The sequence below is a fragment of the Emydura macquarii genome, unplaced genomic scaffold, assembly GCF_026122565.2.
Source record: "Emydura macquarii macquarii isolate MOO-44397 ecotype Brisbane River unplaced genomic scaffold, CSIRO-AGI_Emac_v2 contig_719, whole genome shotgun sequence".
NCBI lineage: Eukaryota > Metazoa > Chordata > Testudines > Chelidae > Emydura > Emydura macquarii.
This window is the reverse complement of record NW_027130856.1, coordinates 11,841,836-11,868,850: the sequence shown is the minus strand read 5'-3', so window position 1 is coordinate 11,868,850 and position 27,015 is coordinate 11,841,836. Positions and strand designations below refer to the sequence as shown.

At 40.4% G+C, this 27,015-nt stretch overlaps 1 protein-coding gene across 6 annotated transcripts in view; it reads left to right on the top strand.

Moving 5' to 3' along the window:
* Positions 1-27,015, top strand: part of DNAJB6 (DnaJ heat shock protein family (Hsp40) member B6) — a 101,387-nt gene that overhangs the window by 11,102 nt on the left and 63,270 nt on the right. For all 6 annotated transcript variants that reach the window (XM_067542705.1, XM_067542706.1, XM_067542703.1 and 3 more), the window contains exons 2-5: positions 13,551-13,649; positions 16,259-16,368; positions 20,275-20,334; positions 21,684-21,794. In XM_067542705.1, coding sequence (XP_067398806.1) covers positions 13,585-13,649; positions 16,259-16,368; positions 20,275-20,334; positions 21,684-21,794 — 346 coding nt within the window. In that variant the 5' untranslated portion in view covers positions 13,551-13,584. The remainder of the gene's footprint in view (positions 1-13,550; positions 13,650-16,258; positions 16,369-20,274; positions 20,335-21,683; positions 21,795-27,015) is intronic.

The following is a 27,015-nucleotide window of genomic DNA, read 5'->3' as shown; positions in this document are numbered from 1 at the left end:
GCTATACTTCAATTACTCTGCCTTCTTTACTTGACCTAAGTGATAGCATGGTCCAGGCTCCTTCTGTAAAGGGCAGTTAACTCATTCAGCCACTTTTCAGTGATGCAACAATATTTGGCTGCCTTAGGTACTATAACATATATGGCTTGTAGGTTTGTTTAAGTGCTTGCTGGTTGGTCTTTATAACACTGCTTTTGGAAGGTTAATTGGAAAAGGTCTGTGGACAAGCAGTCTGCTTGCCCCTTAATGCATTGATTGGAGAGTCTCACTCTCCATTCCAGTTATGACTCTTATTGGACATGTCAGGGTCACATATCAAGAAATGTGCAGCCCACAAAGTGAGCTGATGAAGTTTCACCTATAATCTTTAAATGGCTAACTTTGAGGCTTTAAACCTGGCTCCTATCAGTACTAGGCTGAGTAAATTTGCTGGATGGGGGTAATAAACTTAAATTCCAATCTTTACAAAACAGATGTAAGAAGTTAAAATAGTTGGATATAGAATCTCATGAATACTTCTATGGGTAGTTCTTGGTTCCAAAGATCAGAGATACTGCCTAACAGTTTTTTCCCCTTCAGATGTTTTTTAAAAAAAGAAAATAATCCCCATCAATTAATCTGGATTTACAAGGCTTCTAATTAAATCTGCTTTACTGTGTTAAATGCCATAAGTATTGGGAGCTTAGTCTACACCGACTTCCAACTGATAGAAATACTTTTTTATAAACTATCACTCTTCTAAACGAGACCTCAAAAATACCTGCTCCCTTTCAGCGTCATATAGCTGTCGTCCCAAGAAAAAAAATGTACCCTTACCTCAAGTTAGCTAATTTGAGTTAAGAGCCTAGTGAAGACAAGACAAGACTAGTTGACACAAAGCAAGCAAGTTGAGTTAAAGACTAGGCCTTATGGGTCTTTCCTCATTACCTAAGGCTTGGTCTACATTTACAGCGATGTGTATAGTACAGGCATTCCACATGTAGCTATACACTGCAGTAAAAGACAGGCTATGTCCACACTTGTTACCAGTGTAGCTATATGCAGCAAGGAAAGACTCTGGAAGGGGAAGGCAGTGGGATACTACTACCTTGCTAAAAATAGCACTGTACATGTGGGAGGCACTGCTTTGGTGTGTAGAGAGCTGTGTAGGGTATGATTTCTAGGGGATTTCAGGCATGTAGGCCACTCTATTTGCCTAATCCATGCCTCACTGTCTTCCCTGCAATTAATACTTGTGCTAGCTGGGTGTGCAGTGTCTGTACTCAATATGCTGCCGTAAGTGTGTAGACACATTAAATGTTCTAATAAAAGGACGGACCTAGACAGCTTTCCAGTTCTCAGGGAAATGGTAGAGCCAGCTGTGCTTGGCCACAGGGCCTTTGTCTTGATGGAAATGTTCCACGTGCAAAATGTCAATTATATGAAGTTTCGTAGGCTTTTTCCAGGCCAACATTAAATATGTTAAACCAAAAACACCCCCTAATGTCTCTGGGATATTACTAAATCCCCTAAAGATTTCTTTGAAACAAAACATGGCCCTAAACAAAATAGCCACGTTTTAAGGTAAACAAAATAGCCACATTTTAAGGTTAACAAAATTTGGGGCAATACTAAGTGTGGTATTGATACTCTGTTCTCACAATTTCAGGCAGTCCATGGCCTTTCAGTAACCCTCTGTCATAGGGTCTGTCTTGACAAGCAGAAAGATTGTGCTTTTCAGTTAGCTCACTTGAGGTACCGTAACTTGACTGGCTGCATTTTAGCCTAGAGTGGAGTCAGCTAACTCAACTTCAGAATTGTTAGCTTGCATTTTAAACAGTATTTTTCAGCCATGTTATGGTATCTCAGTTGAGCTCAAATGACGACTGAAAATAGTACAAAAGAAATAGCGGGAGAAATTTTTTTTTTTCTCAAGTGTAGTTAAGACTACTTAGAATTTGTTCAAGTTACTGATAAATCATAGTTGCTCCTCGAGGGCACTTTTAATAGTGTTTAACTTTACTACCCAATAACAAATAAAACTTAAATTAAATTTTGTTTTTGTTTTTTTAAAATGAGGTTTGGGTCCTATTTTTAGAAAAGGCCTGCTAATCTCTAAAAGGCATGGTTCCCACTGATATGACAAATTAGTATAGAATTATTTGACCGAACTTGTTTCACAACTGCCCTGCTTTTCTTGTTTTCCCTATGGTTACTTATTCCCAGGTTGCATTGTCTTAAGCTGGAGTTATGACAACTGTAGGACCCAGTGGTCATTTTACTTATCTCCTTAAAGGAAAGATATACAGCATGTTTACAAGGACTTTAGAACTCTCTTTAGACTTCCGTGCTTTACTAGATATGTCAGTGAATTATTTCTGAGAAATGCCCAAATATACTTTGTTTGTTCATGTTGGCTAACATTAACCATTGTAAGGATGGATAAAAATCTAAAAAAACTTTAAGATTTATACCAAAAGCCAATTTTTAAGATGTGTTCTAAACATTGGGAATTATGGCAACCTATGCTAAGGCTGAAATTTAATATCTATTAAATCACTTAATTCAAGCAGCACACATTTGCTGCTGAACGTTTAAGAAGGTGAAACCACTGAACTGATGGAAGTCACTGGCTAAGCAGCTGGAACTAGTCTAAGTGCTAAACCAGATTTTTGCAGCACAGTCTATTCTGCAGGTGTAAACAAACTTTTTTTTTTTTTAGTTTATTCAGTTAATTCAGTTCAGTGACAAATAGTTCATTCTAGGTTGAGAAGCTGATAAGGAGATGGAAGAGCAGGAAAGCTTGCTTTCCTCTTCAGTCTGTGAATAAAATTTAGATGTAAAAGGATGAGATCTTCTAGTTCTAAATTCTCGAAGGATGTGATGATGGGGAACAATCAGCTCAATTAACTAACTTTGTGGCCAGCACAATGAAGGTAACAGTTTAATATTAGTTAAATGAAGTTGTAAAATGATATCTTTGTGTATTTTAATTGAATTCCAGTTTCCATCCAAATACACCTTGGCATAGCTGCATTTTTATTGACTAAATTTGCTTGCATCATTCATAATTTTATAATTTAATAAAAATGCAAACAATTAAGAATTTGAAGATATGTATGTTAAGCTATTTAATTGCTTAAATAGATGTGTATAGCATGGCATCCTTCTGGTTAGCAAACAATACCAAATTATGCCAGCCAATGAGAATCAATTTTTTTCTAGGAAAATGAGTAAATTGCAAAACAAGATTAAAAGTGGTGATTTAAATCAGTTCACCCTGTTCTTTGTTACATGAATGATGCTCCATAGTGTTCATCTGTAGTTTTAATATAATGCTATTTCATTCCCTTGCCTCAAAAACACATGGCTCTTTTTATCACATCAGCTTTAAACTTTGTACTTAGGCTGAAAGTTTGGGCTGTTTTTCTTTTGACAGTTGTGACAACTGAGAAATTGAAATAAAATCTGTCGTGTACTTGCTAAACTTGTGAACAAATGACTTCATTCTGAAAATGCAGTTTCACTAAACTTCAAATCTTTCATAAATTTAAGTCTGAAATAACTTCTTTCAAGCTATAAATAAGGACTAACTATTTACAATGTCACTTGAAAGTGAGAAAAGGCATTTGCATGGCACTTTTGTAGCAGGCGTTGCAAGGTATTTACAGGCCAGATATACTAAACATTCATATATCTTTTCATGCTTTGGCCACTATTCCAGAGGATATGCTTTCATGCTGATGACAGGTTCTGCTTGATAATGATCCAGCACAGTGTGGACTGATGCACATTCATTTTCATCATCTGAATCAGATACCACCAACAGAAGGTCAATTTTCTTTTTTGGTGGTTTGGATTCTGTAGTTCTTTGAGTGCTGGTTTCTACGTGGATTCCATATGAGGGTGTGCATGCGTGCCATGCGTTGGAACCAGAACTGTTTGAAGTAGTGTCCATCGACTCGTGTGTGCATCATACGTTGCCCATATGGTGTGTCTGAGGTTGCGTGGGTTGATGTCCCTCTAGTTCCCTCTTACCGCCACATGGCCAAAGTCGGAACACCTTTCCTCTTCGATCTTTTGAACTGCGTAGCTTAAAGGCTGTTCTGTTGTTGTATATAGTTCTTCTATTAGTAAGTTGATTGTTAGTAGTCATAATATAGTTAGCTTCCTGCGGTTCTACCCCATCCAGGATGTGCTACCTGCTGTGGGGGACTATGCCCCAACAAGCTGGTTTTAAGAACTAGGCTTTGTGCCCTCACTCTTCAGTGAGCATTGGGCATCAACACTACCTTTACAGCCATATTGTCACCCATTGCTCCTTCTGCCTCTCCTTCCTGTTGCAAACCCGTGAAGCTCAAGAACTCAGACTTTGTAAGCACCTCATTGAGGAGGCTATGTGCCCGCATGTGCGCACTTGAGCATGGCTCTGGCGGATCAACCAGAGCGCCCAGCTTCGCCGTTGGTGAGTGCTTCTTCTGCCAGGGTGGCACCATCAAAGCCCCATCATGCTCATATGAATCACAGACCTGGGCATACGGGCAGATACCCACGAGGGACTGTCTCTAAAAGCAGCATTGCCTCCCTGAGCCATGCCAGGTCAGGTCAGAAGTCGTTCAATAATCCGGCAACACCACCTCCAAAGAAATATGAGGTGGAACACAAGACTAAGGATCGCTGTGGCCAACCGGCATCATCTTCCACCTCAGTCACCGGACCACCACTGGAGCTCCTGGCTCCTTCTGCTCCGCTAGGTCCGTCTGGCCTCTTGCATCTGGTACTGTGCATGTTTGGCTGCCTCTCTCCTCATGCCAACAGCAGAACTGCTTCTGCCCTTTGCGGGCTCCCCGTTGTTGCACGGATCGCCTGGAATCCTGCAACCTCCATCACTGGCAGACAAACTCTTGCTCCTCTGTAAAACACGGGCCTCGCAGCCTGGAACTTCATCACTTGCACCGGCAGCTCCGCCTGCCCTGAGGTTGCCACCCTTCATGGACCACCCATCAGACTCCAAATGATCCTCAGAACCAGGCCCTGCCTTTTCACCTGCACGCTCGTATAATCCAGAGCTGCAACACTTGATTTACATTCCAGTGTGTGCACCACCCGCAGAGCCATGGTTCCGATACCTCCGCAGGCCACCGGTGCATACAGACCCGTATGCCTGGTCCTATTGACACCATTGGGACCCCCTGTCATGCCCACGTAGCCCTGCCACCTCCGTATTGTTGACCCTCGCCATGTACACTTCCCCTTCCACAGCACACCATTATGTCCCTGGAACCAATAATCCCAACTGGAGCCTTGTTATCCCCGCATGAGACACTCATTCCTCCATCTCTCTGCCCCCCAGTACCAGGATCTCCTGCATCGCATTGCAATGGCCCTCAACCTCCCAGCTGAGGATGTGAAGGACACCTCCCCACCCCCACCCCCGGACAGGTTCCTGGACATCCAGCAGCGCCGTGAGGCACTGCATTCCCTATCCACAGTGCACTCCTTCAACCAGCTCAAGCTGTCTGGCATGCACCGGCATCCTGTACCCGACACCCAAACGAGCAGAAAGGCGCTGCTTTGTCCCAGCCAAGGACACTGATTTCCTTTTCACGCACCCACCACCCAACTCTTTGGTGTTACAAGTGGCAGCAGAGCAAGCGTGCCAGCAACATTGTAAGACCACTCCTTCAGATAAAGCAGCCAAAAAGCTTGACCTGGTCAGATCCAAAGTTTATTCGTCCCTGGGCCTGCAGTTCTGTATTGCCAGCCACCAGGTTATTCTGGCAAAGTATGATTGTACTATAAATTGATGGAATTTCAAGCCTCACTTCCCGAGGATAAGTTCGGGTTAAGTCCCTCCTAGATGAGAGTAAATTAGTGGCTAAGGTCTCCCTCCAAGTGACAGTCGATGCAGCAGATATGGCATCACACTCCCTGGCATCAGGTGTGGTTCTTCTTGGGCTCCAGACTTCTGGTTTCCCTAAGGAGGTCCAAACTATCCTTAAAGACCTCCCTTTCGATAATCAGAAGCTTTTCAGTGATGAGACCGAGTCTTCACTTGCTCAAAGACTCACATGCCAGACTTTGTTCCTTGGGCCTTTATGCTCTGGCTCCACTCACTAACAAAACCAGGCTTCCTTCTGACCTTGACATCCCACCCAGCCTGCCTACTAACCCTACCTTCTGCACCAGCAAGAACAGCACTGCTGCCTACGCTCCTAATGATCTGTATATCATGCCATCTCCACCTTCTCCACTTTCCCACAGAGCCCCTCCAAACAATACTTTTGACTTTTCCCTCAAGACCTGCACACCACTCTCGATTCCACTCTCCTCCTTCAGTCTTCCCAGTTGTTTTCAAGGGGCCATCTTGCTCTTGCACACAAATGGAGCAAGATTACCACCGATCGTTGGGTATTAGACATCATCCACTGGGGTACCTCAGAGTTCTTGACTTTCCCTCCTCGTCACCCTCCATGGAGACCCATCTCAACATGACCTTCTCCAAAAGGAGGCGTACACCCTTCTCCCCAAGGGTGCCATAGAATATGTTCCATGCCGCTGCAGTGGCCATAGCTTTTATTTCCTTATCACAAAAAGAAGGTGGCCTTTGCCTCATTCTGGATCTACGGGCTTTAAACTCCATTTATCTGCAAGTACCATTTCCAAAGGGTCACACTCCCCCAAATCATCTCCTTCCTTCCCTCTGTAGTCTGGTTCGTGACTCTCCATGCACTTCCATGTGGACATCTATCCCATCCAGCGCAAATTCCTTTTCATAGTGGGACACTCCCATTACCAATTCCGTGTCCTCCCTTTCAGGATCGCCACTACCCCTGCATTTTCACACAGGTCTTCACAGTAGCTGCAGCCCATATGTGACACGTGGGCCATTCCCTGTTTCCATACCTGGATGTCTGGCTCCTAGTGATCTATAGTACCATGATTGCCTCCTTGTTACCATCTGTATACTGCGAGACCTCTTCACTAGCTTGGTTATTTGCATCAACAAGGACAAGTCTACCCTCGTACTTATCCCAGAATTTATCTTTATAGAAGCGCACTTGGGCTCCCTTGTGGAATGGGCTTTCCTCCCAATGGACCACTTCGTCGCTCTCACTTCCTCTTTGCGAAACTGTGATGTTGCCCCCACACACACCGCTCCAACAGTGCCTTTCACTGATGGGATACATGGCGGCATGCACCTCTCTCATTCCATATGCCTGCCTTCACATCCAGTGCCTTCAACTGTGGCTTCACTCTGTGTGATCCATAGATGGACCACCTCAACAAACGGGTGTTCCTCCCATCTTCAGTTGTGACTTCCCTCTTGTGATGGTGAAACCCATCCAAGGTCATGACAGGCACCCCTTTCAACTCTCCTACACCCCACGCCACCCTCACCACGGATGTGTCACTTGGGGGCTGGGACACTCACAAAGAGGTTCTATGCAGCCTGAGGCCTCTGGTCCCCACGGAGAAGCAAGGATGCATGTCAACGTTCTAGAACTACAAGCTGTCCAGCACACCTACCAAGTGCTTCTTCCTCTCATGTGCTCCAGACATCTGGTATTTGGATGAGGCTCGCAAGTAGACAATGTGTGCTCCACACCTGTGCACAACGTCCTTATGCATAGCAGATGCTCGGCTACCAGGACATGCTACCAAGCCAAATGGAAACATCTCACAACGTGGGCATCCTGCCACCGTCACCCCCTAGATGCTGTGTCTGTACTAACTGTCCTTGGTTATCTACTCCACCTTTGGTTTTTTTGGGCCCGGTCCACTCCTCCATTCAAGTCCACCTAGCGGCACTCGGTGCTTTCCTCCTGCCTATAGATGGCTTCCCTGCCTTCAGCCCCTCAACCACAACTCAATTTCTCCCAAAGTCTCCTCAATACCTCCCTTTGGTCTGGAAACCTACTCCCCCTTGGGACCTTAGCCTTGTCCTTTCAGCCCTCATCAGACCACTCTTCAAGGCCCTGGCCACTTGCGTCCTCACCTACCTCTTCATGAAGGGGATTTTTTTTTTTTTTTTTTTTTTTTTTTTTTTTTTTTTTTTTTTTTTTTTAAGGAGCCATCATCTCTGCTCAACAAGTCAGCAAACTGGCAGCTATGATGGCTGACCCACCCTTTACTGTGTTCCACAAGGACTAGACTTCCCTCTGACTTCATCCCAGGTTTCTATCCCAGGTTGCTCTGTTCCATCTCAATCAAGTCATTCATCTCCCAACCTTTTACCCTAAACCATACACCACCTTCAGGGATCATATATTACGTTCCCTCCACGTCTATTATGCTCTGGCCTTTTATCTCCAATGCTCCCATGCTTTCCTAGCCTGACCTAGACTTTCTCACTATAGCGGAACACTATAGTGCCCACTCCTCCCAATACCTCTTTAAATGGATTTTCCGCTGCATCACAGTGTTACTCCTTTTCCTGAGTCACTCCTTTTCCTGAGTCTCTCCATCACCTGGCATCATTGCCTTTCCACAAGAGAGCAAGCCACTACATCTGCCCTCCTCACAGACATCCTATGGTAATACACTTGTAAAACAGCAATGTGGTCCTCCAGCCACACTTTCACCGCTCACTACACCATAGCCCAGTCAGTAATAGCAGATGCGACAGTTGGCCGCACAGTCCTATACACTTACTTCTACTGAGTCCTCGGTTCCACCTCCAGGCTGAATATTGCTTGCTATGCTACCCATGTATGGAATCCACATAGGGACCAGCACTTGAAGAAGAAATAGAGGTCACTTACTGTAACGGACTGCACATCTTGAAGAGCCTCCATCCTGGATTCCATACATACATACGTGCGTGCGCATGAGCGCTGTGCACTGGAACTGTTTGAAGTAGTATCCGTTGACCCGCGTGTGCGTCGGCCATGTGGTGCATCCGAGGTCTCATGAGACTGCGGATTGAAGCCCCTTCAGTTCCTTAAGCACAGGCACAGAGCCCCCACATCTCGATCTGGTTTTCAATCCCACCCACATCCCCTCTGCTACGAATACTGTGCATGCAGGTAAGAGGGAACTAGAGAGGCTTCGATCCACGCAGTCTCATAAGACTTCAGATGCAGCACATAGGCACTTTACTTGAGGGCCACAGTACGCAGCCTTCTGTAAAGACAAGGTCCGGTTGTGACCTCACTCGGCCACCTTACCCAAGATAGTGTCACAATTTTATAACAACCAAGATGCATTTCTTCCAGTGTTCTTTTCGAAACTGCATGGCTTGGAAAAGGAACGAAAATGGTACATGCTTGACATTAGGTGGGCCTTAGCCTTCTACCTCGAAAGGACAAAATGGTTCCGTAAGACCACAAAACTCTTCGTTCCAGTGGTAGATAGGATGAAAGGCTTACCGGTCTCCTCCCAGTGGATTTCCTCTTGGATGACTTCTTGTATACAATTTTGTTACGAGCAAGCGAATGTTCCTCTTCTGGGAATTGTCACAGCCCATTCCACCAGAGCGCCAGCTTCAGCGGCTTTTCTGGTGCAGGTACCGATACAGGTAAGGCTGCTACCTGGTCGTTAGTACACATCTTCATGTCCCCCATGCCATCATTCAACAGGCACGGGACGATGCCAGCTTTGGCAAGGCAGTGCTGCGAATGGCTCACCTGTGAACTCTGAGCCCACCTCCGAGATACTGCTTGTGAGTCACCTAGAATGGAATCGACATGAGTAAGTACTCAAAGAAGAAAAGATGGTTACTTCGTAACTGTTGTTCTTTGAGATGATGTGTTGCTCATGTTCATTTCATGGCCTGCCCTCTGTCCACGCTGTCGGAGTTGATAGCAAGAAGGAACCGAGGAGGCGCAGGGCCAGTGGCATCATATGCTGCAGTATGTGCATGGGGCTCCAGAGGCGCCAGAGCTGGTCCTATGGATACTGTTAAGGGAAAATTAATTCTGGTGACTGCACAGAGGTGCATACACACCTAGACTGAAATGGGCGCACACACCTAGATTGAAATGGACATGAGCAACACATCTTGAAGAACAACAGTTGTGAAGGTAAGTAACCAACAGCCATGTAATAGAACTGTCAAGGTTTTGGGGCATAGGCCATGGATGAGATTTCTCGCTGACCCTGTTAGCAACTACAGATTACAAATATTTCTAAGCATGACCATTATTCTCTTCCACTATAACAAAGTGCACCGGAGCAGAGAGCATAGCAATGTGTGGTGTAGTGGAAAGACCACTGGACTGAGAAGTGCTAACTCTGCTTCTGGCCTGCTTGGTGACCTTGCCTAAGTCATTTCACCTCCGTACCTGTTTCCCATCTGTAAAATGGGTATAATGTACGCTTCTGAAGAAAATCTACTGAAGAGAAACACTGTATAAAAGCTGTCTGTTGATTATTGCCACAATAGTATATCAGCTGCAAACATAAATGAGAACTACAACTGTCTAAATAACTATTAACTCCTATTAAAAATGTTTCTCTTCCTGTTTTTTAAAAAAACTAAGAAATTAAATGGCAAAAACCATCATTAACAGTTAAGTTTGCACAGTGATAGCTCATTCCCTTCCAGAATGCTGGGTTCAGCAAAACTAAATACCCATACAATCTTAACTCTGACCTCTGGAGCTGTTAGTAGCCATTGGGTATTTATCTGTGTGTGTCCCAGCTACATTCACTGTGTTAAGTGTAACTGTATTGTATGATGGAAGAATGAGTTAGAGTAACTTAGGGCAGCTGCGACAGCAGTATGAGGAGATCTGAGTTTTAGTCCCCCACAAACCTGTGTGTCTACCAAAGGAAATGGATGCATATGTACCCTGAGGTTCCAGTCTGCATCATTTCAGTACAGAATCGTGTAGGTTGTGTCAGCAGCAGAGCTCTGGGGTCTTCTTGCCATGGGTACTGTCAGTAGTGAGGTAGGATATGAGAGCAGTGGATTTAATGATGGGTGAGGAAAGTATATATGTTACCCTCTGAAGTGTGAAGTGGTTTTAAGAGGGTATAAAGTGGTGGTTATATTTTACAAGTGTGGTATTCTGTCAGGAGAGCAGGCTCAGTGTTTGAGTGTAGGGGAAGTGCAGGTATTGCCTGTCTTTCCCCCTGCCTGAAGAGTGGGGTGTGAGGGGCAGAGAGGGAGGAGAAGATACGATGGATGTGTTGGGATGTTGCTTAAAGAGGAAGAGGTTAAGGCTGTGGGATTTTCCTTACTTCTATTTCCTATTTGTCAGATATTTTAGTTTTGCTGAACTCTGTGTTCTGGAATGGCATTATTAAAGATAATATTTTGTCACAGTGGTCATGGACTTTCAGATACCTCTGTAAAATTATCCTCTTCAGCTTCAGCCCCATGTCCTGGGGCAGTGTGGTCAAAACTGTTAGCTGCTGGGAGCTGTGAGGGCTTTGGAGCTCTCAGCTGCCATAGGTGGCGGGGGTCCTGCAATCCCCTGGCTCTAAAAAAGTTGACACCCTGAATCATGAACAAGCTTACAGCTTATGAAGAGTTCATACTCAAGTCACAAATTAAATTCCTGATCTTGTGTTGTGGGCAGACAGCTAATCTGAAACTTGCCAACATTGTCAACATTTTATAAAAATGTGCTTGGGGACAACAGACACCACATTAAAAAAATAACAATCTGTGTATGTATAACTTGTTTTACCAAAATTGGAACTGTTTGCAAAAGGGACTTTACTAAAAAGAATCAGTTATTTTCGTTCTATAGTTTTTCATTTTGTTTGAAAAATGATTGCACAATATGTATATATAACTTCAAAATAGTGTACTTTGTCAAGGAAGTGAAAACTCTTTGCATTAATGTTTTTTCATATAAATGTTATACTATAATACTTCATTGTTAAATTATTACACATGATTACACAAACATGATTTTGTTAATTTTTACCATGATTCTTCTGTGAATTTTGCCTAATTTTACCATGATAAAGTTCATGCCTATGGAGAAGATTATCACCAGATAACCTTAAGTGTGTTAATGAAGTTTTGACATTTAACTTGGGTGACTTTGTATTTCACAATTCCTTAAAATGTTGGCTTGATCCATTGAATTTATCACTCAGAGGATTTAAAACTTTTGAAAAATACTGGAACTAAAACAGATGAGTTCAGATGTGTGATGACTGGAAATCTTAAAGTGGAGTAATAAGCAGGGGTGGCTTAAATTGATGAAGGGAGAAAAAATTGTTTCGCACAGTTCAGCAAGGAGGTAAAAACTAGCTGAGGTCTCTGGTAGGATTCCAGAAAGACTCACGTACTTCAGATTCAACTGAAGTGGGGATTTACATGAACTCCCTTTAACATTATTTTTCTGGATTTTAATGGTGACCGAAAACATCACGACCCCCTTTTTTAAAACTGGACAAGATCATTGCTCTAACCCAGTGTTTCTCAATTAAATTTGGCCACGGAACCCTTTTGAACTCGATAAATAATTGTGGAACCCCCCCAAACTCTTAACAGTATTTTTAATATATGAGGCCAAAAAAAAGTTGAAATAAGAATTATATACAAACAACTAGGTCAGCATTTCGATGCCCTCCGCCGAAAAATCCGGGACATCTTCCCTTTTTTGGTGGCGCGGAGAGCACCAATTCAGAAACACTGCTCTAACCAAAATAAGTCAACATTTGTTCACTTAAATCACATCTCATAAAATGCCTAGCTATTTGCTATTAAACATCTAATATTAATATAAATTGTATTTTGGTGTTTTAATCTTGATAAACAATTTTAATCTTGTTTTCAAGGTGCCTGATTCATCTTCTAGATTTGAGCCAGTGTAGTGGATGCTTTTCACTTGGCTATAATTTTCATAATAAAAGAGATGAATGACTGGCAAACTGAGTTTAGTGATGCTTTATAGACTAATGACTTCTGTAGTAACTTTATGCCTGGGTTTGAATATATACATTCAAGATAATTTAACTTTCTGAATTGGTTCTCAAGTGATTTATGACAAGTTTTTTTGTTTTGTTTTTTTGTTTTGTTTTGTTTTTTTAAGAATCCCATTCAGCATCCTTGGGATCTTATGAATGACTAGTAGAAATTACATCCGTCTCGTTCCTTTAGTTGTAGGAAACTTGGCAGCACTGCAGGCTTCTGAAGTAACCACACATTTCTGCATGCTTTCCTTGAAGGGAGGCTTGCAATGGAAGCAGTACTCTAGTATGAAGAAGGTACCAGGGAAATACAAGGGTAGCCAAACTTCATACGTGTATAGTCACAGGCCATTATGTAGAAAAGTGACAACAATAGCAACAAAAAAGATCTTGACACATTTTCCTATGTGAGAAAATGTCACTACTTCATATCCACTAATGAGAAATGACTTAACTCCCTGTCCAGTCCAATATCTACCTAAACGACAGAATTGGAGTGCATAAAACCAGACTGCAGCAGTGTAACTTTCCTTATTTTCTACAGACATAGGACCAGATTATTCCTCCTTGTACTACAGTTTGTAGGAAATGTTTGGATTTTTTAAAATCAATTGTTATCTCATTTAATGGGAGAGATGTCATGTTACCTGGTTGTAGTACTGTACCTGTTTAGTAAAAGGTTCTTGTAATTGCAGGACTTGCTGTCATTAACAAGACAACTGTTAAAACATGGTGGATTATTATGACGTTCTAGGAGTGCCTAGGCATGCCTCACCAGAAGACATTAAAAAGGCGTAAGTACCATTTACTTGGTGTGTAAGATTAGACGGAATATTCTCATAAATAAACTTACACACTTGATCTCTAGGTATCAAATTTCATATCTAAAGTATTGGTATGAATATTAGTCATTCAGAAAACTTTCATTATTAGTGAGATCAGCAGTGCTCCAGAAAATCCATCTTTCATTTAATGTGTGCACACATCAGGAGAAACGTTTCATAAGGTACCTTTGTATCCTAATAAAGCACATGAACCATTTTAAAAAACTGATCCCCAGCTCTTTTAAAGATTAACTTCTATATATGGGTTGATCACTTTCAGATAGAGGGTTTTATAAAAATAAAGGAGGCTGTCTACATAAAATGCCCTGGATTAGATCATCAGCTGTTCATTCTAGTGTACTTATCAGTGCCAATTTTGTTTCTCATTTAGACTAAATTACTTAACTCTGTAGTTCCCAATCCTCTTATTGTAGATCATTTTAGGTTAAACTTCTCTTGGATCACTCGCGTTTCCTTGGCTGCAGCCTCTTATTAATTTTCTTTCTTTCCTCTTGGTGTAGACTGCATGTTTACCACTACCAAATCTCTTCTTGCTTCCTGCAAACCTCCACTGCTTCATTCAAGTTCTTTTGTAATTTGATGCTGTCCTCCTATGTATGCGCTATCCCTCCGTTTCTGGTGTCACTTGCAAACTTGTTCAGACTGGAACAAACACAAATAAAAGACCAGGAGCAGCCTTTCATACGTGTGAAGAGGAGTTGGTTTTTTAGATAGTTTGGTCAAAAAGCTTCTAGAAGCCCTTAAAGTTCTGCAGTTCACAGAATTTTCACACAGTTTCGAGACTGAGGGCTTTCTGGAAGTATGCCATGGGCCACCATTTGCGAACTAGTCTACCATGCTACGTGCGACTTCCTTTATCCTAGGTTTTTAACTGGCTTCTTATTAACATTGTGGATGAGTTTGTAGATACTTCTTCAAAATGTGGAGTAATAACTTTAAATATTATTCAAGGTGATTTCCACAGAGAGCTGAATGGGGCAAGAACAACACTGAGCTGTTAGTCAGAAGCTGTAAATCACTCTTAACTGCATGGTCCCTAGAAGTGTTCTCTTCTAGTCTGTACGGACACTGCCCTCAAGTGTGCCTCAGGTTTTGAGACAGCACAGGCAGAGGCAACATCTGCTGTGTGGATCAACCAAAGTTATCAGTCTGACCTTTCACAAGGCGTTCATTCACTTTCATATTTAGAAGAGTATTGTGCAGTATAATATCAAACATTTCCAAGATGAGGTCTTAAAAAAAAAAAAAAAAAAAAAAAATTATATAAAGCAACTTTCTGGGAAATTAACTCTCCCATTTTAACAGACAAGATCTGTTTTCCATGCTTTGACTTAATGGATTGAACATCTGCTACTATAGAGAGGTGAACACATTTAAATTTAGGAAAGTTTTAGAGAAATTAGATACAGCTTTTAATTTAGTCTTCTGTGCATTTCTTGCAGATATAAAACAGATATAGCTGTTTGGCAGCAACACACTTATAAAGTGAATGTGTGACAGATACCTTAGTTTCAAATCACTTTTTTTCAGAAACAACTGGGAGGAAGCTCTTCTTGTGGAACATCTTGCTTTCATGGCCTGCCAAACATTTTGTAACAATTCTAGTTTTCAGTAATTTGTAATTGCTGTGTCAGTTTCCAGCCCCATTCTAGTATATAAGTCTTAGGCTAATCAAACCCTGGTAGTGAATTAGAGCTGTATTTTTTTGGTAGGCATACCTGTATGGCTAATACTTAACTCAAACATTCAAGCTTATTCTCCTGTTTCGTCATAAAACTCCCCCAAATATAATCTGCACACTAAAATAATGATGGGAGACAAGACCGTAAAACACTTTTACACAGGATAGGACTTGGGCATAGGGTGTAGCCTCCAAACTCTTCAGCATGTTCCTCCAGCGATTGTCTGTCCACAAAAACACTAATGGTTTACCAATGTGGAAAAAGTTTCTATTCTGGTATAGCATTAATTCCTGCTTGGATGTTTGTTGGAGCTCTGAGGAGAGTGTGCAGCAGAAAGTGTCTGTGGCTTCCCGATATACAGGCTTGGGCAAAGAGGCCTCTTTGTACCCTTCCTCCTTCCATCTTCATACATACCAACCCAGTTCTCCCCTCGCAGTAGTTGGCAGAACAGAAGATAGGCCTAATTTCTCTTGCAAGAACTGCCTCTGAAAACCAAATTGTCAACTACCCCCTTACTCTGAGGTAACCTACTGAGATACATAGGGACGTTATTGAGAGAACAAAGGGAATCATGGAAACAGCTAAACTCCTTTGACTGTTTCCAAACAGGCCTCCAACTTTCAACAGAATCCAGGGGTAACTGACTTCTGGTAAAAATGTTTCTTTAGCAAAACTGGAGGGTACCTTGACAGTTTAAGTTACTTATCTATGTATCTGCAAAACTTCTTGGCATAGGTCTACAAAGCAGCTTTGAGTGACTAAATGTCCTAATTCATGATTTCCTATTATGATGCCTTTATTTCTTGTGTGTATCTGAGTGATGCTTGAGTGAGTTTACTGAAATAGAGCGTGATTTATCTTCCCTTTTCATTTCAGGTATCGCAAATTAGCATTAAAGTGGCACCCTGATAAAAATCCAGACAATAAAGAAGAAGCTGAGAGACGATTCAAGCAAGTAGCTGAAGCATATGAGGTTTTGTCAGATGGTAAGTATTTTAAAAGGGATTTTGGCAACAGTAATCTTTGGTTATGGGATGCTGTAGTGGAAGTGCTAAAGAAGCATAGGCTTTAAGGGATTCTTCTAAAATTGGTCCACAAATGACACTTTTTGTTGTTGTTGTTAGCTGGTCAATTTGGTGCTCTTGTAAAGAAGTGGAAGTAGTTGTACAGTGTGTTGGGGGTGGGGAGTTGAGAAATTCAAAGACACAAGAAATATCTTGAACGAGTTGATGTAACAGTTTAATCCTACATGTTAAATCCTGAGTATACAGAGATCTGTGATTAACGAATCATCTACAGGAGTTCATAAATACTTGAATGCATGGAATTTTAAGTAATATGTATTTGGAAACCATTAGCTGAAGCCATGGTGGTTATAATTCCTCCTAACCCCCTAAAAGCCTCTTCTCACCAGTTGGTTTTCCATTTTTTTTCTAATTCACATCATGTTAATAGGATAGCTAGTCCAAATATTTTTCTTCTTGACCAACTAGCCAGCTGTATGCAGCAGTTGATCATGGTAAGTTGTTGTATAGATCTGAATACCAAAAGCCTCCCTTCCTCTCCCTTTCATTAATCAAGAGCAGCAAAAGGGTAACTCTAAATATAACATCACTTAATTTCTAATATGCTTGTCAGAAGGTCAGTACCCTGCTACAAAATTTTGAAAGCTACAAAATTCTTGAGGTGATATGTCATGAAGGAATCTCCTAAACAGATTACGCAATCTTTCCATATGGCTTGGTGGGTAATGTACATGAAAGAATCCATGGAGTGGTTTGTGTAGCCATGGGAAACTTGAAAGAATGTATGGGTGGTGTATTTATCTAACTTGTCTTTATAAAATTAACTTTTATAAATTTAGTGTAGAAGTTGCTGAAATTTCACAATTGTCTTTCTTTTTTTTGGGTCCCATAATAAGAGTGCTGACAAGCCTTACAGGGTGTTTAGAATCATCTAAAACTACTGATATGGGCATTGGGAGTCCTAAAGTCTAATTGGTTTTAATATTTTGTATTGATTAACTTCTTGTAGGAAACACTTAAACAATTTTGTTTCTGAACAACTTTAATAGGAGCTACTATAAGCAAGAGGTCACTTTAGTTTCCCTTCAGTATAACTTTTTTGTCAGAGCACTGTCAGCAGCTAAACTGAACCATCAACCAAATAGTTTACGAAACTTTTATATTCCATATCTTCAGATAACTTACTGCAGTTGCCTATGCTATTTCTGGTGTTTATATACCAAGGAAGATCTTTATCAGCTATCTCTTTAAGTGTTTAAGAGTATTGAAAATAAAGCTTCCTACTAATCTAATTAATTCTTTGACTTTTTTTAACTCTTCCCCTTCTCTGCTTCCCAGAAAAGTAAACCTGATATAAACAGGCATTGTCCCCTTCACCTATTCCATCTACATTAACGCTGCCGGAAACATTCATTGCACATGGACTGGTCACATAGGAAGTTTCAGTCCTGTTGGTAATCTTAACATGACTATTTGTATAAGACCTACAATATAGCAACGTCTCCCTTCTTTCCATATACTTGTCAACCTGAACCCTGGAGAGAAGAAAGAAAGTAAAGAGGAGTAACTCCTCCCCCCCAGAAATGCCATTATGAACTTCACTTGCAACAAGTAACTATGGGAAAGCGCTGCTCTAGCAGAAATTATCCTTTATCTACTCTGCCTCTCACAATAGGGCAGGCTACAGACTTGTTCACTCTGCCTTATGTTCTGGTTTCTTGTGCTTAATTTATAAGGGTTAGTTAGAAACTTTCTCTGTGGGCAACTTATTCCATGACTGTCATCCCCTGGGTTTCTTGCACCTTCCTGTGAAACATTTGCCTCTTATCGTTGTTAGGGAGAGGATATTGGGCTAGATGGACTTCTGGTCTGATCTTCTACAACTCTTCCCATGTTGCACCAGAATGGTTATTTCAGTGTAATGTATCTGTAAAAATTTAATTTACTTTCGTAATCAGCCTGTACCAATCATACTGTTGATATCCAGATGGTCAGGTACCATAGCTTTTGATTAAGCATGTCTATTTTAACCCTGGAGAATGGTTGAAGATACAATCAATTCTCGTATAATTTTATTAAGTTTGTTATTACAATTTTGAACAGAGATGGGTTTTTGCAAGAAATTTTAGTTGGGGGCTCTAGGTGATGGCCAGTGGTGTTCTGTTGTTTTCTTTGAGAGAGCCAGACGGGTACCCGGAAGTAACCTACTATAGGACAGACCCAACAAAGACCCAACTAAAATCTCTACAACACGTCATTAAGGATCTACAACCTATCCTAGGAGATGGTTCCTCACTCACTCAAGCTGTGGGAGGCAGACCTATCCTTGCTTACAGACAGCCCCCAACCTGAAACAAATACTTACCAGCAACCATACACCATACAAGAAGAACACTAACTCAGGTACATACCCCTGCAACAAACCCCGTTGCCAACTCTGTCCCCACATCGACTCTAGTGACACCATCACAGGCCCTAACCACATCAGCCACACCATAAGGAACTCATTCACCTGCACATCTGCTAATGTAATATATGCCATCATGTGCCAGCAATGTCCCTCTGCCATGTACATTGGCCAAACCAGACTGTCACTATGCAAAAGAATAAATGGACACAAATCAGACACAAAAAATAGAAACATCCATAAACCAGTCAGAGAGCACTTCAGTCTCCCAGGACATTCTGTCTTGAAAGTTGCCATACTTTTACAAAAAAACTTCAAAAACAGACTTCAAAGAGAAACTGCAGAGCTGGAACTGATCTGCAAACTTGACACTATCAAACTGGGTTTAAACAGAGACTTGGAATGGCTATCTCATTACAAGAAGTAATTCTCACCTCCTAATCAATGGTTGTGAATAGGCCTCAACTACTTCCCCATTGTTGTTCCTTAAACTTGGATGTATATATATACCTGCCATTTGATTTCTATTTCTTGCATCTGACGAAGTGGGTTGCAGCCCACGAAAGCTTATGCCTGCAGAAATTAAATTTGTTAGTCTTTAAAGTACTACAGGATTCTCGTTGTTTTTACTGTATACAGACTGACACGGCTTCCCTTCTGGAACTTAGTCAGTGAGGAGACTACAGTGGGAACTGGATAAGACTTGTGTGATTTTTGTCAAATCCTTTGGCATGTCTCTTGCTTGCATTTCCAGGAGAGTGTGTCTGAACTGCTGGAGCAATAAGCCCCATGTTTTTCAGCTGCTGTGTAGGATTAAAAGTTCAGACTGAACTCTTACCATATTACAGACTTCATTTACTTCTCTCCCCCAAAAAATTTGCCCTGGGAAAAGATTAGAGACAATGAAGCTTTGCATACCCATGGACTCCCCAATATGGCAAGCAAGTAAATTCAGTCAGCTTTTTTGTGCTAAACCACCTCTGTCCTTCACTTGTGCTCTTTTCCACCCTGCATCTGTACTTCGCAATGGTTGTAATCCTTTTTGAAAGAAGCCTTCCCCCAATCTGATATCACAGTGGCTAAGTCTCTCAACAGTTTTGCCACAATACCTTTAGTTATCTTACTAAATTTACACACATGAAGACCATAGGCTTCCTTCTGAGAAAGAGCTACCTTTCAACATACTAAAGCGTCCAACAATGGAAATTGTGATACAGTATGGTGAACTTGACACCTTTTTAGCTGCTGCTAGAACTTAATTGACACTTACGAACTGTATTTTCTGCACCCACAGTGCTTTGATGATCCTCAGCAAAATATTTTACTTGGCATTTTCTGTGACAAACATGCCTTAAATAAACTTGGTTTGATAAAATTCAACTGAGTACATCAATAATACATACTGCATTTCTACTGCTTCCAAATGCAGCTTTACTGATGGCATTGACTTTTTTTTGTAGCCAGAAAACGTGACATCTATGACAAATATGGAAAAGAAGGCTTAAATGGAGGAGGTGGAGGTATGTAGGCACTTGTCGTGTTTCCTTCCATATAATCTGAATGACTATAACAAACTGTTCCACTCTGCAGACTCATTTAAGTTAGATTAGTTCATGCTCTGAAAAGCATTTGTAGCCATAAAAGGCTAAAATCTTTTTTAAATGAAATTAAATTACGTAGAAACAGAGCCACTAGGGGTGTGGTGTTAGCACATACTCTAGAGTACCAACTTGATCTGACCCTAATAATCAGATTCACTGGCTGGAATTAGTTCTGGCTAGTCCAAAACAATATTTTAAAAAATATATAACAGGAATTTAAGTCTGTATAGTTGAACTAAGTCAGGAAAAGCAAGCTAGATGCTAACTTGGCCCAACATTTAAATTTTGAAAAAAATGTTTATAAAGCAAAAGACCAAAAGAAGACTACGATTTTTCTAAAGCATATTCCAGTTATCAGTTGGTTTTTAAACAGATATATCATTAACTATTGCAATGCAGAATCTGGAATTAAGAGTAAAAATGAAACCACTAAGTTTGTTTATAAAAATAAATAAGTCTTTCAAAGACTTATTTTTATCAGAGGAGAAATTCTTCCCAAATGCTGCTAAAAAGGATAGCCATAAGCATAGTCTTAACAACTCAGGTGTTTAATTTTAGCTTGTGTAATTCAGAGCTTGTGTAATTTTAGAGTGTAATTCAGAGATTCTTTGTATAATACAAACCAGTGGTTTTCAACCTGTGGTCCACAGTCTAATATTTCCACAGAGCTCCACACCTCCATTCAAAATATTTTAGGGATCTGCAAATGAAAAAAGGTTGAAAACCACCAATATAAACCAAGTGCTGGAAAATGATATCAAATAAACTATCACAAGATGATACTGATTCAGGGAGTAAAGATGCACCAGACTTCAACATCTACAAAAAGCTCTGATTTTTTTTTTAAACTCACAGTATAAAGCTTTCATTATTAGTCAAATGTGTACTTTAAGTACAGTGAGAAATAAATACTGATGTCTAGAAACGTGCAGACGAACATAAATGATTAGAAACAAAAACGAAACAAAAAAAAAACCTTGTAGGCTACTATTAACTTTAGGGATATCTATTCATAGTAATTCTAGATACAGTAGAGCAGTTTAGCAGAAGGAGTTAATTTAACATGAAAGTCTCACTCATATGTATTAAAGGTGGTTTGAGGAATATATTGAGAAAATCCGTCTGATAAACCAGGTATGGACTATTGTGAAAAACTGGAATTTTATGTTTTAGAAAATATAGAAACACATACAGCTTATACATACAACTCAAATAATTTGTGTTTCTGAAGTGTGAAGAGTTGTGAAATGTGACTTCTTTTTCTGCAGGTGGTAGTCATTTTGACAGCCCGTTTGAATATGGATTTACGTTCCGTAACCCAGAAGATGTCTTTAGGGAGTTTTTTGGTGGAAGGGACCCCTTTTCATTTGACTTCTTTGGTAAGTCAGCTGCTTTTGAGTGATGGTGGTACCGTGGCATGCATCTAAATGGTGGCTAAAATTCATCCTTGCGTAATAGATGTGTGTAATTTGACTTTCACCTGAAATAGTACTATAACTGATCACTTGCTATCTCTTGAACACTTTTAAATGTCTCAGTTATTTTTTCTGTCCTGTCCCCCTCCTTGCTTTTTGGTGGTTGGTGTTGTACAGAGGGTTTTGCTGCCAACTTATGCTTTGTCTCAAGGTCTGATTTGTTTAAAAATAATATATCAAGGTTGCTATGGTCTTCATGAAAGAAGAAATTAACAAATCACCCACAACAATTCTGTTTCAGTAAATGTGCATTGCTGTTTGTTTGTTTGTAAGGTGTACAAATATTTTCTTCCCAAGTGTGGTGCTACATGGCAGTCAGAAGAAACAAAACAAAACCAAAAAAAAAAAAAAGCACAAACAATTAATGTAATGTAACCAGTTTCCAAAGTCTCTGGCCAAGGTGAAGTTAAAATAATAAATACGAAGATTTTTAAATGGCTTTGTTGACAGATACTTTATGCTTGCCAGCATCATGCCAATGACCTGTATCTCTTTTGCCTTGGGCTTGTATCTCTTTTGCCTTGGCTGGTAAAGAGGAAGAGAGGCTTTAGTTCCTTATTTAGAAGCTGGCTCCATTTCTTTTAATTGCGCTTTAGATTTTTTTTTTTTTTTTTGGTGTAGCAAGTGTTTTCTACTTCTGCTGTAGGAATGAAGCTGAGGGTGACAGCTTTAGTACTGGCAACATTTAAAATGGTCCAGGAGCAAAGGGGGTTACTTCCAAGTGGAGTACAGATGCGTGGTGTGGTTATTTCTCACTATGAATATGAAATCAAGTACCTAAACATAAACTGAGTGCAAGGAATAGTATGACTGACTAACTGCAGCATCTGGCACTTTGAGACTATTTCATTTCAGTATAATATATAGATAACTGAAGTAAAAACAGTTACACACCACGGGGTCTTCATTTTAGTGATCAGCTTCTAAAAGAAATTTGAATAACAACGAATATTAAACCATTTCATTAGCATATAGAAGTCTTTTATTGCTGCTTTCCTGTTTAAGTGGCATGCACCTTCATTGACATGATATACTGATGAGTGATAAAGTAGCTAATAATTATGAGCTGACTTACTAATTACAATGGGCGTGTTCCTTTAGATTCCTACTCAGTGGTCACCAGTTGGCTGCCTGAGGAGTCTAATGGGGGATCAGAGAGAGGGTTTGTGGTGGATCTGGAGGAAGAATCCATGGGAGGATGTCAGTGTAGGATTAGAAGAGTGGGGGGGAGCAGCCTAGTAGAACAGAAGAGCATGTGGAGGAAGAAGCCAGTGAAGAATTGGAGAAGGAGCCCAGATGAATAGCTGTTTCTTAACAGTAAAGTTTATTTTTTAAGTGTTTTGATTTCTCTTTACATTGTTCCTTTCTCTACTAGAATGGATTATGGGAAGAAGTGTAATAAATACATTCACTATCAGCATGTTCAGTCCTCGGGATTCAGTCTGGGAGATGCACAATCTCAGCAAGACCAACAAAAGAAAAACTCAGTGTTTTGTAAAAATCTGAATGTGTAGTTAACCTTACAACAAGCAATTGGGTTCTGTATGTAAGAAGGTGAAGATGATTTGGGATTCAGAAAAATCATAGTAATTTGAGTACCTTTCAGATAGGAAAACATCCATTTGCAAATAAGTGTAACAGCTGTTTGTTTTTTCTCAAGTTGGGGTAGGTAATATACAGTCACAAGGTATCCAAAGACTACCTTGTACCTGGAAGCATGTTTTGGCAGACTCTGCATAATGTTTGAAAAATAAATTGGGCTCTGCCAACCTACCTTGATCTTTCAAACGCCTATATAGTGTTGGCATATATATATATAAATAGTCCAACTTAAAATTACAGGACTGAAAAAGGATGAGGCTTCAGTTGATGGAAGACCTATGGTGACAGCTGAACACAGCAGAAAAACACAAAAATACAGTTGATAGACGCAAAACTAGATGTGGTGATTGTGGATGAGATAACAGTGAGGAACCATTTCCGATTGTGTGCATCAGTAGGGATGAGATGGCCTATTGAACTATATCTGCAGTCTTCCCAGCCTCTACCACCTGAGGCCACTTTAACAAAATCTATATATGACATGTATTTTCTTTTTCTTTTATGAGTGACTTAAGGCACAGTCTGCTTACAGAATTACTTTTTTTTTTTTTCTTCTGGCGCCTCCACCATGCTGAAGGGGAATTTTGGAATAGCTACATATGGTTAAATCTTTTTTGGGCTGTCGTTGATGTGGTAGGACTGAAATTTATTACTGAACGTGGTGTAGAAAACTGAAATGAATAGTCTACACATGTCCATGTTGCATATTGCTCCTTTCCTAGGGTCTCAAACAGCCCTAGACATGAAACATACTAAAATAGTGTACTTTGAATTAATTTATGAACAGCTTAGTACTCGTGCCTTATGTAGGAACTGGGTGCTCAATCCAGATGGTATGAAAGGATGACTGTTCTAAGAAAAGTTTTTATCTCCAGCCTTTTTTGTCAATGGTTACAATCCTTGGATATTTTAAAGAAAATTAGATCAGATTAGATTAAATCAGATTAGATAATTTAAGACTTGCTGAACATCTCTTCAGGTGATTGATGAACAGATGATAGTGTTCAAACGTCCATTTTGAACTGTGAAATAGTTGGCCCAAAGACCTGTCTCAGCACTGAGGACATCAAGATATGCATCTACAAGAAAAAGGTACTGAGATGAACAGGTGCAAAGAAAATGCAGGTACCACAATGCTTGTCAGTCTTGAGATCTGACTATAGTGTCAAGAATTCCACTGAGTGCAAAACTGGCACCCTTAAAAATACTTTACAGTATACTTTGTGCAGATCAACTATTAAAAGACCCTCCACTGTATAATAGACTTGTGGCATCAGCTGTCTAAATTCAGCACAGAATCATGACAGTGGAGAATTGTGGTGTTGTCTCTGCCTTTGAAGAGCGCAAAAGTGAATGATTGTGTTTTGATATGCATGGATTACCTATAATCTTGCGTTGATTCAAAAATCTAATTATATTATAATACAAACGTGCTCTACATTTTTCCATGCTCCAAACCAAAATATCAGTGAAGCTTTTTAACACTTTCTGCACTGTTCTTGAAATGTAGTCTTTAGGCAAGGTAGCTGAGACGTGATATTGAATGTGCACCTGAAATGATACTGTGGATGTTACAAGTGGAGCTTGTAAAATTTTGGTAGCACAAGGAGACTAAGGTTTTGTCTACACTAGCACTTTTGTTGATAAAACTTTTGTGTTGGTCAGGGGTGTGGGGAAAAAAAAATCACACATCCGGACATAAGTTTCACTGACAAAAGCACCAGTGTGGGCAGCATTCTGTCCATGGGAGATGCTCTCCCGCTGACATAGTTACCGCTGCTTGTTGGAGGTGATATAATTATGCTGGTAGGATAGCTCTCTCCTGCCGACATAGGGCAGCTACATGTGCCGCTGTAAAGTCTGTAGTGTAGACCTAGATTAATATAATTCCAGTTAGAAGCTAGCATAGCATATTCTGACTAGATTAAATGTACAAAGTGTAATTTCCGCTCATACTAGCGAACCAGAGTTATTGTGAATGTAAACAGAACTATCCACAGTATAGCGTTTTCCTTATTGTCTGAAGAACAGGAAAACCTCTCACAAAAATAAAAATGAATTTTCAAGTTATGGTAAGTGTGAGTGGTGGTCAGTTTTTGATGTAAAGCAGGTTTTATACTGTCGAATTAATTGGCACTGAAACCTGTTACCCACACCAAGCTGTGTGTATGGACTATAGGTGCTGTTTTAAAACAGCTGCTTGTTCATGTACCAGAGGATAAGGACTATGAAATCATGAATGCTATAAATGTTCCTGGCAAAATTAAGGATGAAATAATAAGTATATTTATCTGCATTTTACATATATTCAAACAGTTGAGTTGCAAGTTCACTAAATGGTAGATCACTTCACTCAGCTACTGTTTTGTAGTGAAAGCAGAGTGCTGAATGTAAATGTTGTGCTAGCCGGCAGCTATGCATGTATTCTGGATAGTCACAATTAACTAAGGGAATCAAACATCCTAAATTCTCTCCTATTAACTTGCAGATGATGTCCTCTGTGAAAGGGTTTTGGTCTCTGGGATCAATTCTGCTAATCCCCAGTGACACATTGTTACACTAGTTTTTAAATTAGGGAATTTGTGATACCTCTTATGTTTCTTTTCCTATTTGTCAACATAGTTAAGATTGGATTATATTTTACTTCAAGCAGGGATTGAGCCTTATTCTTCCCACAGTAGTTTATCTTCCTCAAACTTGCAACACATCTGTATATGAATGGATTTTCTGAAGATTTTTCAACTAAATCCTTTACTTTCAGTTGTATTGTTTTTTCCACAGAACCCATTTTCTTAAGTCAAATATTTGGTCACTGCCAGCTGACAAATAGCTTGTTGCTAACTCTTCAAACTTTCCATATTAAATCTTAAATTCAATTAAATTGAACTCCAGGGAAAGGCATGTTTGAAGAAACTGGGTTATAATCAAGCAGAGTTATTAATAGTTATTACAGTCAAGGTTTTGGTGTCTGTCACTTTTAAATTTAAAGTTAGCCTAGCCATTCAGTATTCCTCTCTGGTGAACTTGCATGCGTTAATTCTGTTGGTTGAAATGAGTCTTAATGAGGTGGACTGGTAATAATTAGTTTGTCCTCATTGATATACAGCACTGGATTGATTCTGTGGGCCTGAGACTGAGGCACTTGGGTTCATCTCTTTCCCTAGAGATGGCAAATAAAGGCTTTGAGGTCAGTGCTGTCCTCTGTTTTGCAACAGCATTGCGCTGATAACTCAATCCACTATCACGTGCATCCTCTAGCTCTGTAGTGCGTGGCCTGTGGTGTATGGCCGTTCTGCTGTCTTACCCTTTGGGTAGAAGAGTGGAACATACGTTGTGTTACATCAAGGGTGTCAAATTCATTTGCTAGGGCGGGCCAGATTTGAATGAAATGTACTTCAAGTGGGCCATACATACCATAAATCAAAATACTAGGCACTTTGGAGCGCTGTGTCTTGTGCACACTGCGCTTCATATGCTGCCGCCAGAGTAACAGATCTTGTGGCAGCACACGCTGCCGCAAGAC